This window comes from Pseudophryne corroboree, chromosome 7 (genome assembly GCF_028390025.1).
Source record: "Pseudophryne corroboree isolate aPseCor3 chromosome 7, aPseCor3.hap2, whole genome shotgun sequence".
Lineage (NCBI taxonomy): Eukaryota > Metazoa > Chordata > Amphibia > Anura > Myobatrachidae > Pseudophryne > Pseudophryne corroboree.
The window spans coordinates 499,343,382-499,360,594 of record NC_086450.1 but is presented as its reverse complement, the minus strand read 5'-3'; the positions used below and the strand labels follow the sequence as shown (position 1 = coordinate 499,360,594).

Genomic DNA, 17,213 nt, shown 5'->3' with positions numbered 1-17,213 from the left:
TAAAAGCTGCAGATTTTATTTTGGGAGGAGAATGTTCCAGGGCTAGGGAATGACAGATGACAGAACAGTCAGGGGTGAGGGGCACAGTGTAGAGACAGGCGGCACTGCCGCAGTTATACCGGATATGATCGGGAAGTCCTGGGTAGGACAAGTGCCCCATCCTGAGAGTGTGATGGGATTGCTAGAAATGTACATTGGGGGGTAGAGAAGTGTTGGCCTGCAGGTAAGATTCAGGTGATTGGCGTGGGTGCAATGCTCTGCAGCACAGGACGGTGCAACGCTCCGGCTGATCACTTGAGGCAGTGTACACAGTTGCTGGATGGATAGTCCCAGTGGAAGCCGATGGAATCAATGACAGACCCGGAGCTGCCACTCACGAACCGGAGTACAGTGTTGGGGTACAGGGGTACGCCATTGAAACTGGTCCCATAATCTTTCCCAATGATGAAATGGCGTCCTTTGTTGGTGACAAACATCAACTTCCTGAGGTACGAGGAGTATTTTCCTGATACCTGGATGATAGACTCTCCCGGGTGCAGGAAGATCTCCTCCAGATCCCCGGACGATCCCCCTTGGTACTGAGACCATGATGTCCCATAGCGGACCTGCAGGCTGTGGAGAGATGAGATCCTTGTTAGCCCCAGGTGTGTAACTGTAGGGGTGCAGGGGGTGCTGCTGCTATTGGGCCCAGAGGGATAGGGTACTCACCTCCAGGGAATGTCTCCCCTGCACCTTGCTGGGCGCTGGTAGGTAGTCATTCCGCAGCCAGAAACGTAAAGTCTACAGACTACTTCCCGCTATCCAAATACATTCACTGCCTGATTGCAGGGAGTAGCTTATAGATGGCCCCTTTCCATCAGCCTCACAGCTAAGAACCCAGCAACACACTCAGAGGACAGCAGAGCGGATTAAGGGCCTAATTCAGAGTTGATCGCAGCAGCAAATTTGTTAGAAGTTGGGCAAAACCATGTGCACTGCAGGTGGGGCAGATGTAACATGTGCAGAGAGAGTTAGATGTGGGTGGGGTGTGTTCAATCTGATATCTAAATTGCAGTGTAAAAATAAAGCAGCCAGTATTTACCCTGCACAGAAACAAAATACCCCACCCAAATCTAACTCTCTTTGCACATGTTATATCTGCCCCACCAGCAGTGCACATGGTTTTGTCCAACTGCTAACAAATTTTCTGCTGCAAACAACTCTGAATTACCCCCTTAGGGCCTAATTCAAGGTTGATTGCAAAACAAAATTTTCCCCTAATGGGCAAAAACCATGTGCACTGCAGGTGGGGCAGATGTAACATGTGCAGAGAGAGTTACATTTGGGTGGGTTATTTTGTTTCTGTGCAGGGTAAATACTGGTTGCTTTATTTTTACAGTGCAATCTAGATTTCAGTTTGAACACACCCCACCCAAATCTAACTCTCTCTGCACACATTACATCTGCCCCACCTGCACTGCACATGGCACTATGAGGCATAATATGAATGTGAGCTGTGGCACTACAAAGTGGCATCATGTGAACTAGGCAATACAATGTGGCATAATGTTAGCTGAGTCACTATAATGTGGCATAATGTGAACTTAAAGCACTACAATGTGGCATAATGTGAGCTGCGGCACTACAATGTGGCATAATGTAAGCTGCAGATCTAGAATGTGGCATAATGTGAGCTGCAGCACTACAATGTGGCATAATGTGAACTGAAGGCACTACAATGTGGCATAATGTGAGCTGAGTCACTACAGTGTGGCATAATGAGAATTAGGGCACTACAATGTGGCATAATGTGAGCTGTGGCACTACAGTGTGGCATAATGTGAACTAAGCAATATAATGTGGCATAATGTGAGCTGGGTCACTGCAATGTGGCTTAATGTGAACTGAAGGCACTACCATGTGGCATAATGTGAACTGAAGGCACTACAACATGGCATTATGCGAACTGCAGCACTACAATGTGGCATAATGTGAGCTGCGGCACTACAATGTGGCATAATGTGAACTGAAGGCACTACAACATGGCATTATGTGAGCTGCAGCACTACAATGTGGCATAATGTGAGCTGAGTCACTACAATATGGCATAATGTGAGCTGAGTCACTACAATGTGGCATAATGTGAACTGAAGGCACTACAACATGGCATTATGTGTTATGCACACCAGTGCCTGCAGGAAAGTACTGGTGTCAGAACTGTTATGCACTCCAGTGTCTGCAGGAATGTACTGGTGTTTGAACTGTTATGCAAAACAAATGGACTCACAGACAAACTGGGGAATATGACATAACGTACACAGAAGGTAATAGGGTAACAAAATACACACAAAGTGAACAGAGAAGCCCAGAGGCTAAGGAACTGGGTATCTCCCTTGTATTAGAACTGCACAGATGGAAAAAGCAAGATGTTGTGTTTTAATACATAGAGAACCCGAAATGCTGTTGCTAAGGGCAACAGCAAAACCCTAAAGGGTTACCAACGGGTGTGGCAGTAAACTCCTTGGTCAGAGATGGAATGATAGACACAAGGAGAGTCTCCACAATCCTATTTCTCACTTGCAGTGCACAGGTTTTAGCTTACTGCCACTAAACTGACCCCTGACACCTAGCACAGTGAGACAGGATTAGACAGGCAAGTCTTAGAATACAGCCGCAAACTTGCTAAGTTCACAGAGTAGTAACAGAACCCCAGCAAGCTAAACGACTGACTCCAGTCTTACTGCTAGGTCTGGATTGGCAGAGTGTAATACCAAATCCCCAGGCCTATTTGCAGAAAGCAACAAACAAATACAAAGCTACACAGTACTGGCTAACTTTCATGAACTGACTAACCAACAAAGATTCAGCAGCATCTGCTTACCCTGAAAAGAGGCCTTATAAAGCAGGTGCTGTCCACGCCCCACTCAGACCTCACAGACTGTGAGCACAAAAACCAGCACCGGATCCCCTGCCGTGCACAGAACCTATAACCACTGCACAGCAAAAGACCCGAACCGGAGTATCAGCTGCGCTCAGGTTACTCCACTAGCACTTGTCTCCCGGTTGCCATGACGACGTGGCAGCACAGGGCAGGAGACCCTAACATTATGTGAGCTGCGGCACTACAATGTGGCATAATGTGAGCTGAAGGCACTACAACATGGCATTATGTGAGCTGCGGCACTACAATGTGGCATAATGTGAGCTGAAGGCACTACAACATGGCATTATGTGAGCTGCGGCACTACAATGTGGCATAATGTGAGCTGCGGCACTACAATGTGGCATAATGTGAACTGAAGGCACTACAACATGGCATTATGTGAGCTGCAGCACTACAATGTGGCATAATGTGAACTGAGGGCACTACAATGTGGCATAATGTGAACTGAAGGCACTACAATGTGGCATAAAGTGAACTGAAGGCACTACAATGTGGCATAATGTGAACTGAAGGCACTACAATGTGGCATAAAGTGAACTGAAGGCACTACAATGTGGCATAAAGTGAAAAACATAGCGGAGAGAGAGGTGCCTCTCTAGAAGCATTGGGGGTCCTTCAAAATGTTGCTAAGGGGCCCACAAAGTTTTAGTTATGTCCCTGTTTAGACATTTACTAGAAAGCTGTTACCTAACTACCGGCAGAACATCTCCACCATGAATAACATCACTGTCACATAGCAGCACAATAAAATGGTGAACTCCTAATGCACGTGTATAATGATTAATATGAGAAGGTACGCCAACCTTTATGAATATACTCCACAGTGCCTCTAGTGGCCAAAACTATAATGGCACATGGCAGATTACTTTCCAGGCTCTAAATGAGGTTGCTAAGAAGTTTCTGCGCTTATAGTCTTACGGTCCTCCAGGAAGACTTCATGCCCTATCCCAAGATGGCCGTTATATCACTACTGAGCATGTGCGGGAGTGACATGGTGGGAGGCAAAAGTGCCCCTATCACTGCATTCCCTGGAGGGCCCTTAATACCCCAGTCCAACACTGCCTGAGATAAGACTTGGGATTTATTTTTTTAAACAGGAAGCCGAAAACTGGGAAACCCTTTGAAAATGCAACAAACGCTGACAGACAGTGGGCGATACCTTTATTGGTCTGAACCAATGCACGTGAAAATGCAGCCAATTAAGTCACTAGACAGACCACTTTGAGGCATAAGGCACTACATAGGGCACTACAACACCAAACAAGTCACACAACCATTACACAGAATTATAATGCCACTCAGTTGTATATGTAACTCACTAGGGGGTTACCTTCTACGGCTGATTGCTGGGTGGTTACTATGGGTTACCAACCATTAGCTCTTTTTGTTATCAAATAGCCCCAATAGTATCTGAGAACTATAATTGTAACATAGTGGCACTGCACCACTGTCCACACACACGGAAAAACAAGTATAGGAAAGAGAAGGGACTCAATGGCAACTCTACTGAAAGGTAAACTCAGAAAGCAGAATTAATAGCTCCATCAAATGCATCATCCCTTAATATTTGTATTAGACAAACTCTTTGGATATGAAAACTGTGTAATTGGAAATGCTGTAGGCACATTATTCACATATAGTAACAATTCTTTATAAAATCTCACCCTGTGATATAGTTGCGGTTTGCACGAATTCTCAGGGCTGTGATTGGTCCATCCAGCTGGTTCCCAGACTGTGAGAAACGCTTTCCACCGCCTCCACCATACTCTCCTGAGTAAGAGGAGCTACGGGGCTGTGCTGGGGGGGGGGAGACACAAGTGAGTATAACATTAGTAATATATGGGAGGCACAGATTGTGGGTGGCACACTGGGTATAAAGGTAATGCCTCACCTGCTGCGATGCAGGCCACACTGAGCAGGATCCAGAGCATCATTCTGTGGAGACATGCAGATCATTACACCTCCGTAGCTGCAGAGTATTGCGCCTCCACAAAATAAGGTTGTACAGAAAGTGGAACCATTGCATAACATCATTTTCCCGGGTGGTATGCATGTGACCGGCGGTCTGCTGACCGACAGTCACATGACCTCCTCCACCATCCCGAAGGCTCACTATCCCGATGGTCGGCATGGTCAGGAGACCGCCGGTCAGCCAAACTACACCCCATTTTCCCTTAGAGAAATATCCCCCGGATGACGCAGCGTTCCCCTCCTCCAGCAATGGCACTGTGATATCACCCATTTAATGTGACGCCATAATAAACTGACAGTGCGTCAATGCCCCTCAGATCAACTGGGGTCCCCCTGCCCACCATGCCCGCTTCCCCTCCTGCACAGGGCAATAAACTGTGTAATATATACTATAGCAGCATATGGTATCACAGGACAGTATGTATTTACCTGAGAGATAGAGGCAGCATATGGTGTCATAGCACAGTATATAGAATACAACAGGGGCGACGTAAGAAACTGTAGCACCATATACCATGGTTTACAGCGCAGTCTGCGTACAATATGGCGCGCCGCAAACGCAACCCCACCCACACACACACCCCATTGCGGTCACAGCAGCAGTCTTGCTCCCTGTTCTCTGCAGACTATTGCACCCCACACTTACCTGCCTGAGTGCCGAGTCTCTGGGATGAACTCACAATTCTGGGATCTATAAATATGGCAGAAGGTGGGTTTATGGCAGGAGACCCTCCCATTGGGCAAACATAATAGATGGAGGCAGGACAGCTGGGGGGCAGGAGGGTGGGGCAGATAAGAGGGATCATCCAAGTTCATGGGTAGCTCTCTCCCCTGCTCTCCTGGCACCACAGTGTTCCCATTCTTATCAGTGTTTGTTTTATCTTAATATAGCCGAGAATCTACAAAGTGGCAGCTCTGCTGCCAAGAGTTAGCAATTATGTATTATAAAATCTTTATTGCACTCCATGTGAAGGACAGTGGCCCAGTACACGACAATCTCTTTTCTCTACGTCAGGAATCCCTACAGTATGTCAGGATTCAGGATGAAAATGATCCTGGAAATGACCAGGGGCCTAATTCAGACCTGATCGTAGCCGTGCAAAAGTTTAGAGGGCTACGATCAGCCACCATGATATGCGGGGGGGACGCACAGCACAGAGCCAGTCCGCCCCGCATGTCTGTCCCTCCCCCCCCCCCACCGCCGCACAGCTACAATAGCATTGCACGGCGGCGAGTGCTATCGCACCCGGTAAGTAAGTCCCTACCTGCGCAGAATTGCTGCGCTGGTAGGTGACTTTTTGCCGTGTCCCGGGTCACAGCGGCTGCGTGTGATGTCAGAGGCGATCGCTGGGCTGAGATGCCGATCGCATCTCTGGCATGCACATTCGCAGTTCAGACCTGATCGCCCACTGTGCGAAAACACACAGCAGCGATCAGGTCTGAATTAGCCCCGAGAGCCGCAACTAGACATTTTGATGACCTGTGCCAGAGAGAGAATTGGTGCAGCCTCCTTGCCCCCGCATTTAAAATAGGAAAGGTGCGCGCCAAAGGCACGCGGCAAAAATATAGGGGCATGGCTTCATGAGGAAGGGGCGTTGTCACTAAATAATACCAATTCATATTACGCCGCACAGTAGTCTCCATTATTCAAATTACACCGCACAGTAGTGCCACTTATACACAATACACCAGATAGAGCCCCTGTCACATATTACATAAGATAGAGCCCCCTTTTACACATTACGCCAGGTAGATCACATTTTACACATTACACCAGGTAGAGCCCTTTTTTACACATTACGCCAGGTGCAGCCCCCTTATACACTTTACGCCAGGTAGAGCCCTCTTTTACACATTACACCAGAGCCCCATTATACATTACACCATGTCCCTGTTAAACATTACACCAGGCAGAGTTCCTGTTACACATTACACCAGGTAGATGTAAAGTCCCTGTTACAGATTACGCCAGGCAGAATTCCCGTTACAAATTACGCCAGGTAGACCCCACTTTTACACATTATGCCAGGGCCCCCTGTTACATATTACTCCAGACAGAGCCCCCTTTTACACATTATGCCAGGTAGAGCACCCTTTTAAATATTAAGCCAGGTACAGCCCCTTTTACACATTACACCAGGTAGAGCCCCCTTTTACACATTACTCCAGACAGAGCCCCCTTTTACAACCCCAGGGAGAGAGAGTTTGTGTGTATTATACTTATGATTGGATCCGGAGCAGCAGCTTCCACCAGCCGGCTGTCTCTGTCCTCCTCTTCTTCCCGCCATAACGCTGCCGCTCTTCATGGCACAGGGTACTGTGGGTGGGCTGGGTGCAAGTTGGGATCTCTCCCAGAAGATGATGGTGGGGCAGAAGGGGGAGCCAGGAGCCGTGACAGGGGACGAGCCGGAGCATGAAGACGAGCTGCAGAGCTGCCCGGCTACTTATATGAGAAGAGGTAGACGGGCAATACAGATTGCTACACGGCAAATGGACCCCACAGTGCATCGGCACCACCAAGCGGGTGTTGCCAGTGGTCCTATGCCCACTGGCACAGGGCTAGTTACGGGCCTGAAAATGACTATTGCCAAATGTGATTTTTTTTTTTTTATATATATGCCCCAATCTACAGAGTAGATTGGGGCATATATATGCAACAAAGAGCAGCTGGCATTTCCTCATCCTTAAGACCTGGACTGTCTTGGTGCTTTGATGACGGAGTTTGGAAAACACTGGCTTAAACTGTGCTGGGGACTTGGGTCTTTGGATCCTGTCCAAGGCTAGAAGGACCCAATTCACTCCATCTCCCGTAGACATACGCCCATTTGGGAATAAGGGTCTTTGTGTGTACAAAAATGTGAAATAAAATAAATACTTAGTACCATAAGACTCCAGACTTTTGGTGGAAAATGTGACAGTGCTTTACTCTTTGCACATGTGGCCCTCACTGATTGGTTCAGGCAGCGCCAGCGGCACATACAGTGGCAGCAGACATCCCCTTGACCCACCACCTACTGGGGAAGGGTTGCAATAGTATGTTTCTAAACAGGAACACACATGGAAAGGTGGGTACAAGCTTCCTGGGCCCCCACAGAGGCATGAGAAGCATAGACCCAGGGCCAGCTCTACCATTAGGCAGCTGCCTAGGGCACAGGGATCAGGGGGGTTATGCGCCACTGACACTGTCTATCATAAAATTAAGGATGTCTCTGAAAGAAACAACCTAGTTGGACTTAATGCAAGTGGTGGCTGTGGAACTTATAAGTCACACTTGCATCTGAAGGGCTGTGAAATGGGTATTGGTGGTTGGGGCAGTAGGCTGAAGTTTTGCCTAGGGTGCCGAGAAACCTTGCACTGGCCTTGCATAGACCATGTCCTCACAATGAGCGCTACCATCAGTCCCGTGTCTTGCCAACAGTAAAGCATCCTGAGACCATTCATGGGTGGGGTTGCTTCTCAGCTAATGAGTGGGCTCATTCACAATTTTGCCTAAGAATACAGCCATGAATATAGAATGGTACCAAAACATCCTCCAAGAGCAACTTCTCCCAACCATCCAAGAACAGCTTGGTGAGGAACCATGATGGTCATTCCGAGTTGTTCGCTCGGTAAATTTCATCGCATCGCAGCGATTTTCCGCTTAGTGCGCATGCGCAATGTTCGCACTGCGACTGCGCCAAGTAAATTTGCTAAGAAGTTAGGTATTTTACTCACGGCTTTTTCTTCGTTCAGGCGATCGTAGTGTGATTGACAGGAAGTGGGTGTTTCTGGGCGGAAACAGGACATTTTATGGGCGTGTGGGAAAAAACGCTACCGTTTCTGGGAAAAACGCGGGAGTAGCTGGAGAAACGGGGGAGTGTCTGGGCGAACGCTGGGTGTGTTTGTGACGTCAAACCAGGAACGACAAGCACTGAACTGATCGCAGATGCCGAGTAAGTCTGGAGCTACTCTGAAACTGCTAAGAAGTGTGCAATCGCAATATTGCGAATCTTTCGTTCGCAATTTTAAGAAGCTAAGATTCACTCCCAGTAGGCGGCGGCTTAGCGTGTGCAAAGCTGCTAAAAGCAGCTTGCGAGCGAACAACTTGGAATGACCACCCATGCCTTTTCCAGCATGATGGAGCATCTTGCCATAAGTAGAAGTGAAAACTAAGTGGCTCAGGAACAAAACATAAAGATTTTGGGTCCATGGCCAGGAAACTCCCCAGACCTTAATCCCATTGAGAACTTGTGGTCAATCCTCAAGAGGCCAGTGGACAAACAAAAACCCACAAATTCTGAAAACTCCAAGCATTGATTGGGCAAGAATGGGCGGCCATCAGTCAGTATGTGGCCCAGAGGTTGATTGACAGCATTCCAGGGTGAATTGCACAGGTCTAGAAAAAGATGATTAACACTGCAAATATTGACTCATAAACTTGATGTAATTATCAATAAAAGTCTTTGACACTTATGAAATGCTTGTAATGTTACTTCAGAATACCATAGTAACATCTGACAAAAAGGTCTAAAAACACTCAAGCAGCAAACTTTGTGAAAACCAATACTTGTGTCATTCTCAGGTCTTTTGGCCACGGCTGTAGAATGCACCTCACGCAACAGATAGTGATGGCACCAACACTCAGCGTGACACCTCACACACTCTTCTCTAGGATACAGTGAGTGAGAGACACAGCTGTGTGATATGATGACCACAACACTCGGAGATTAGGCTGCCAGCCTGCCAGCTGTGTTTAACACCAGGGTGCGGCATCCCTCAGTGCCACCTCACCACATACCCTAAATTACAGGTAGACCTGTAGGAGGTGTATGTGCTGGTCAATAATGACTGGTATCTCTGGAACATAGAGCACAACACAGAAAAGTAAAAAAACAAAAACATTTATCACTACTAAACATGTTTCCACCATACAATGGTCTTTTTCAAGGTCTTTGAGGAAGACCACTGCACGGTGAAAACATGTTGGCGGAGGAGCTGCTGTAACTACCTACCGTGTGTGAGAGGGCAGTATTGGAGGCTGGCGTGCCCGGGTGTAACATCTATAGCCACCGCTGTTACTGAGGCTTTGGTATCAAAGCCATTTGGCCGAAATCCATTACTTCTGTGATTGTGTACGTCAGCACTTGTTTTTTATGTTTGGGTATCCACCTTTAAACGTTTTTACACGCAGGGGGTTATCCAATGAGTGGACGAAAATTGGGCGCGGAAAACGGAAATTTCTGTGATTTTTTTCCCAATGTTACACTGATATTTTGTTACAGGCTATCCGATTAGGTCACCCATTAAAAAATAATTTTTCTCGCAAAAAACACACAGCGAAACCTCTGTGTTTCCGCATTCGGGTGCTCGAAATGTAGCGCGATTTTCAGGAATTTTGTAGGTGAAGCAAAATCCTTGATAAACCGCTGCTCCCACTGTGGGGGTCATTCCAAGTTGATCGCTAGCTGAAAATGTTCGCTGCGCAGCGATGAAGCAAAAAATCGGCACTTCTGCGCACGCGCGACGTACTTTCACAACGGTCGATGTAGTTTTACACAAGGTCTAGCAACGCTTTTCAGTCGCACTTCTGGCCGCTGAGTGATTGACATGAAGTGGGCGTTTCTGGGTGTCAACTGACCGTTCTCAGGGAGTGTTCGAAAAAAACGCAGACGTGCCAGGAAAAACGCAGGCGTGGCTGGGCGAACGCAGGCGTGTTTGTGACGTCAAATCCGGAACTGAACAGTGTGAAGCCATCGCAAGCGCTGAGTAGGTCTGGAGCTACTCTGAAACTGCACAAAAAAATTTTGTAGCCGCTGTGCGATCCTTTCGTTCGCACTTCTGCTAAGCTAAAATACACTCCCAGTGGGAGGTGGCATAGCGTTTGTACGGCTGCTAAAAACAGCTAGCGAGCGAACAGTTCGGAATGACCCCGTGTTGGCTGATTTATATGCGCAGGACTTGCACATCAAAAATTATTTTCCAATGTATAGCTCCTGCTCAGCCATGACAGAAACTCTATGCTAGCCACCCCTCCCCCACACTCATCTATGGGCACAGCCAGGGAACACCAGAAAGGCAATATGTGATGTACAGTATTCGGCCCCCTGGACAATATGTAGCAGGCGAGGCACTGAGGCACTGAGCTGGGTAAGTAAAGGAAACCATATCACCCATTGTAACAGAATTCACAGGAGCTCTGAGACCCAAATGAAACAGATCTATAAAGTAACAGTTTTTCTGTGACGCACCGGGCATAAAACATTCAAGCAAAACGTACAGAAAGATGAACAAGGTTACTGCACGAAGATGATGTCGTACATTATTAATCCTGATATCCCAATTTAGCAGCGCGGATAAAAAATTAAAAGAATGATTCGCTATGTTGGAGGAAAACTGTAAAATATGGATTCTGTCTACTGAAATGTGCTGCAATGCTGCCCCCTAGTGGCAATATATGGAACCCCACTGGCGAAGATCTGAGTGCTTGCTTACTAATATTCCCTACACACGCTGGGCCTGATTATGAGTTGCACGCACCGTAGGACGCAGCAGTGCAGTTTATTTCTTCAGTGCGCAGAGGGCCTGATTCAAAGGTCTGTGCTAATGCATTCGCAGCTGCCGTCCCGTACGCAGCAGCTGTGTGCGGGTATATGCAAATGACGCAGACAATGCTGTGCAGTGGAACTCTGAGCACTAGGGTCACTAGAGACCCCAGCGCTGTACCAGAGTCCAGTGTGCATGACCAGGTCGCCTGGAAAATGGCGCTGCCGCCATTTTCCCAATGATCTGTTCAGCGCTGCTGCTGCCTAAGTGGGACTCCGGAGGGGAAAGTATTCAAGAAATGGGTGCCGTGGGCCCGTGTGCACCGCAAACATTGCACCTATTATACACATTACGCCAGGCAGAGCCCCTTGTACACATTACGCCAGACAGAGCCCCCTGTTACACATTACACCAGACAGAGACCCCTTTTACACATTTCGCCAGAGACCCCTGTTATACATTACGCCAGGTAGAGCCCCCTTGTACACATTACACCAGACAGAGACCCCTTTTACACATTTCGCCAGAGACCCCTGTTATACATTACGCCAGGTAGAGCCCCCTGTTACACATTACGCCAGTTAGAGCCCCCTGTTACACATTATGCCAGGTAGAGCCCCCTTGTACACATTACACCAGACAGAGCCCCCTGTTACACATTACACCAGAGACCCCTTTTACACATTTCGCCAGAGCTCCCTGTTATACATTATGCCAGAGTCCCCTGTTACACATTACGCCAGAGACCCCTGTTACACATTACGCCAGGTAGAGCCCCCTGTTACACATTACGCCGGGCAGAGCCCCTTTTACACATTATGCCAGGTAGAGCCACCTTGTACACATTACGCCAAACAGAGCCCCTGTTATATGCCAGTGGAATAGTCACGCCATCTACCACTGCAATAATGAGAATTTGGCCGTTTTATGTTGCATGGTAGTCATTCGTGGCTTATTGGGCAATGGAAGGGCAACACAGCTCCCAAAACCCACTACTATCCAGGAAGCATCACAGTCATCACCACCAGGACAAAACTATCTATGGCGGAGAAACGTAGGACCCCCACCATCAATGGAGAAAACATCGCCCATTAACAGTGAACCATCAATGTTTGCTAAGCATCGATGGTGGATGAGCAACCCTAAAGCAGAGCTCCCCTGACAGCGGATGTTGTATTCCGATGCCGCATGCACACGTTGCACTATCGCAGCCAATCCTGCGTCACAGAACAACCACTTCAGTGTCTGAATGTCACATTATTATTATACAGCATGTTGGTAAATGTAGATCGCCACTAGCAACCATCTTCTATCTGCGCTACCAGGCCCCAGTCATCTGTCCGATCGTCCTGAGTCCTGTGCAGTTTGCCCCCCGGCCCTCTCGGCCCTTGGGACCAGATTCCCACTTCCTTCGCTGACCCCCTGCTGCACAGCTGACTCACGTATCTCACTAGACTTTACCCTGTGCCATTACATAATAGGTGGTTATTTATTTCCCTGTTGGTTGTACTGGGCTCAGCACGCGTGGTGTTATTTATGGCTGTGTACAATTCATTATCTCATCATTTGGGAGGATCGCATTGTTTGTCCTGATAACAGTAAGCAGATGACCATGCACAAGTAGCCACGTCTATGTTCTATGGCTGCCGGCTGTCAGTAAATAAGTGACATCTTACTTAAGGGGGGTACTCACGGAGCGATATTCTAAGCAATCTGACTAGATTGCTTAGAATTTGAGCATTATCGCTCCGTGTGTAGCCCCTACAGCGATAGCGATGCGCAGCCCCGCGCATCGCTATCGCTGGTGCTAGATTGGCCTGCAGGCCATGCAGGCCAATCTAGCGGGTGGCTCACTTCACCCGCTGAGTGAAATGAGCGCCCCCCCATCCCGTCTCCCCACGCACGCTCAGCACAGATCGCGCTGTGCTGAGCGGCGGGAGAGATGTGTGCTCAGCGGTTCGCTCAGCACACATCTCTCCCGCATTGGCCCGTCTATATGGGCCTTTACACCGCTGCCTGAGTGACTCTGGGGCACCTTAGGCTTGTAATCCCCCCTTCTTTACTGTAGTTATCATTATTCACAGAGGAGAGCGCTGACATATGGCGTAGCGCTGTACACTGACGGGATCATAGTGCAAACAAGGGCCTAATTCAGACCTGGTCGCACGCAGGCTGTTTTTTGCACTGCTGCGACCAGGTAATCACAGCCTACAGGTGAGGGGGTAATCGCTGTGCAGGGCTGCGTTCGGCTGTGCAGTGAGCTGTGCAGTCTTTGCACAGCTCAGGACTTTCTCACCCGCTGCGATGATCCAGAAAGCAGCTGACGTCAGGATCCTTCCCTGGAAACGGCCGGGCACGCCTGTGTTTCTCCGGACACCCCTAGAAAACGGTGAGTTGCCGTCCACGAACGCCTTCTGCCTGTCAATCTTCTTGCGATCGCCGGTGCGATCACTTTCTTTGTTCGTTCCGTCGCTGCCCGCCGACGGCAGTCGCCGGCCAGAGGCGCGCCTGCGCACTGCGGTCCGCACGCATGTGCAGTTCAGACCCGATCACACGGCTGCAAAAACCTGCAGCGTGCGATCAGGTCTGAATGATCCCCCAAGTTACATCCACTGATGCAAAACTGACGTTAATGAAGTGCTGTCCACATGAGCTTACAATCTAAGCGGTGTGGAGAACAATTGCTACATGCGGTAACAGAACAACAAATCTCCCAATGTTTGTACAAGTAGAATCGGGACATTGGGGTGTATTCAGACCTGGACGCGGCCGCGCGTGTGCGATCTTTCACTATGCGGCCGCATACCAGAAGTATGCATCTGCAACTGATTGACAGCCGCGGCCGTCTAAAGACTCTCAAGACGCACGGCTGTACACCAGGGAGGGGCTTTTTACAAATACATCACTACCATACCCTCCAACCGTCCCTTTTTTTTATGGTCTGTACCTGCAAAAAAAGGGCTTTGTACCGATTTTTGACTCTCCAAATTAACATTGAAAGTATAGGAAAGGGGGCGAGGTCACGCCCCTTTAGCTGTGGCCACGCCCCCTTTCCTCATTTGTACCGGTTGTCATGTGTAAAATGTTATTATGGAAAATTAATATAATCAGTGCTGTCATGAAATAGATGCTGCCTTCTAAGAATAAATCTTTTTTTTTTAAATGCTTTTGTCCTGGATGTAACAGAGCATCTATATTTATATAGCAGCGCGCCAGTACGCCAGCCAGCGGCCGATATATTCCTATGTATTTATCAGTAGAAGATATCGTCATGTCCTGCAGCGGAGATGATCCTAATTCATCTCTTTGTAGCTATGAATATGAATACGTTACACAGAATAAAATGCTCCAGCGGGGACAGAGCTATAAAACCTGGGGACAGATACGACAGACGCGCTTTGTCCTCTTGTGACATATATCTGATAGTTTGTAGGGACGCGGCTAAGCGCCCTGCAGACAGATGTCAGTCCTTCCGCAGCTGATTGCATCTCCCTCTATCTCTCCTGTAACCTCGTTTTATTAAATCTCCCAGTCAGCTCATCTCTCCCAGTCTTTTACCGCATCCCATGTATCATCACCCAGTTCATCGTCGCCTTTTCCCCCAGTTACAGGGTGATTGTAAGTGCTGGGTCTGACTTGTTGAAGGACGACCCACGTATCTGGGTCAAAAGTTGTCCCATGGTTTATCCGTGAGAGTTCTGCTGACGTACGAGTTCTGCATTTTTTATGATTCCAGTGGCAATAATCCAGTGCCTGAAATCAGCTTTGGCTACTGTATGCTGGGGTCAGAGGGATGGGGTGGAAGGGTGTGTGTGGGGGGAGGGATATACTTCTGGATTACAATAACCAGCAGCTATGCAAATAATTCTCAGCAGATGAAGCAGGACAGACGTCAGGGTGATCCAGTTATGTAGTGCCTCCTACGTTTCTGCACCAACCACGTGGTTATGCAGACGTAGGGGCCCATTTATCATGGATTACATATTGAATGCAATCTGGGCGGTATCTTACTGCCCAGGATCACACTGCAATATGCAATCCTATAGGGTGAATGTATCACCCGTCACCCGCTGGGACAGGGGCTCAGAAAGCAGCTCTTCACTGCGATGTGCTCTGCGGGCTGCGGGGGTCCTGTGATGCACCGAGTCCATTTCTGGCACAGGGTTCCGGGAAACCCAGCCGGAACTACTTTTCACGATCCGTAGCTGCAGGGAGCAATATCTAGAATGCTTTGCATTCCCGGTATTTATAACTATGGCGGATGAGGCTGCATCCGCCACTGAAAGCTAAGAAATCTATTTCCAGGAACTGGAGATATTTGCAGTCAAGCAAGCTGTCCTTCCACCAGAAAATGATGAATATTAAGCCCACTCCCCTATCCACCCCTCTCTTGCATTTTAAACACCCCCTTCATTCGGCTCAATGCCCCCTTCTACAGTTTAGGGTTCTCCCTCCCGCCATATGTGAGCGGAAGACAGAACACCCCCCTACCGGCGGCGGGACATCAAAGCTGCCACTAATAGCACCCCCCACCCCTACCGCTGGCGAATGGGTAAGGGCCCCAGTGCATTGCTTTGCCCAGCGGCCTACATTGCTGTAAAAACGTCCCTGCCTCCCTCCCGTGCTGCTCCCTACACCCACCCTGCCACGCTGGTCCCTACTGGAATCCCGGGATCCTGATTTTTCAATCCCGAATCCCATGATGGAAGCAATCGCCATAGTTCTCTGCTTTATGATTTCCAAGAAAACAAGAACAGATACTTCGGACTGACAACCAGGCTGCTTCTTCCAGTGGATTTACCAGTTCCTGAGAACGGTCATCATCCGTTACTGACCTTACGTGCGGCCCTATAAAGATTCCTTCTTCCAGTTTTCCATCACTTATTTTGGGGAAATTTAGATGACAAATTTATAAATACAGCAGAGATTTTATCAATTGCTTTTACAAATAGTTACATCAGTCCTAGATTAATATGCAGTGTAGGTAAATCAGGATCCATGTGTGCTGAGCGAGGGGCACGCTCACTTCACACGGCGGTGAAGATAGCGATGTGACTAGATTCTGCATGCAGGCCAATCTATCACCAGCGCATCGCTATCGCAGTGGGGCATACATGATCTGTGCTTAACTTCTAAGCAAGCGGAGAAAAGAAATACCCTACAGTATGACTACTCAGGCGCTAGATGTGAGTTTCACCACAGCAGCTATAAAAACCGGGGCTGGTCAGACCCCTAAATATAATGGCAAAAACAAAGAAAAATAGCGCTAACAATGGTCACAAATGCAAAGGTGGATCACAAGTAAATTCACAATTTAATAAAAATTATGTATATATGAGCATAAAACATCAAAATGCAATGCATATAAGTGGTCAGTACCACCTAAAAATTCTAAATAAAAACAATCAAGCATATGATAGACTGCGTAACTCCCAATGGCAGGTGTTCTAATTGTAAATGCCTGGTGTGATGGACCTGTTCCTATAACAGTCCCCTTTAATTCATAGGGCCCAATGTTCTATCCATGGATCATAGTTACCACCAGAATCTTCAGAGGTATCTAAGCGAATCTGCGTCCGCAATGGCTGTTCCTCGTTATGTGGTGGAAATGGGCTTCCCACGATGAAATAGGAATGTCCTTTTATAATCCAATGGAAATTTTCAACGGGGACTTGGTCCAGGTCCAAAGCGTCCGCAAGAAGGGAGTTGGCACAGTCAGGCAGGTCTCACCAACGCGTTTCGTTGCATAAGTGCAACTTTTTCAAGGTGCTAGTAGTCCTGCTGGTAATGGTTTATA

General features: G+C 48.1%; 1 protein-coding gene across 1 annotated transcript; it reads right to left on the bottom strand.

Annotated features, from left to right (window-relative positions):
• On the bottom strand, positions 1–5,727 carry LOC134943933 (zymogen granule membrane protein 16-like). Its single transcript, XM_063932493.1, has 4 exons — positions 5,541–5,727; positions 4,815–4,858; positions 4,588–4,720; positions 1–612 (listed from the first exon to the last, which is right to left on the bottom strand). The coding sequence occupies exons 1-4, from the start codon at positions 5,708–5,710 to the stop codon at positions 291–293; spliced, it is 669 nt and encodes a 222-aa protein (XP_063788563.1). The 5' UTR covers positions 5,711–5,727; the 3' UTR covers positions 1–290.
• Positions 5,728–17,213: the final 11,486 nt, after the last annotated feature.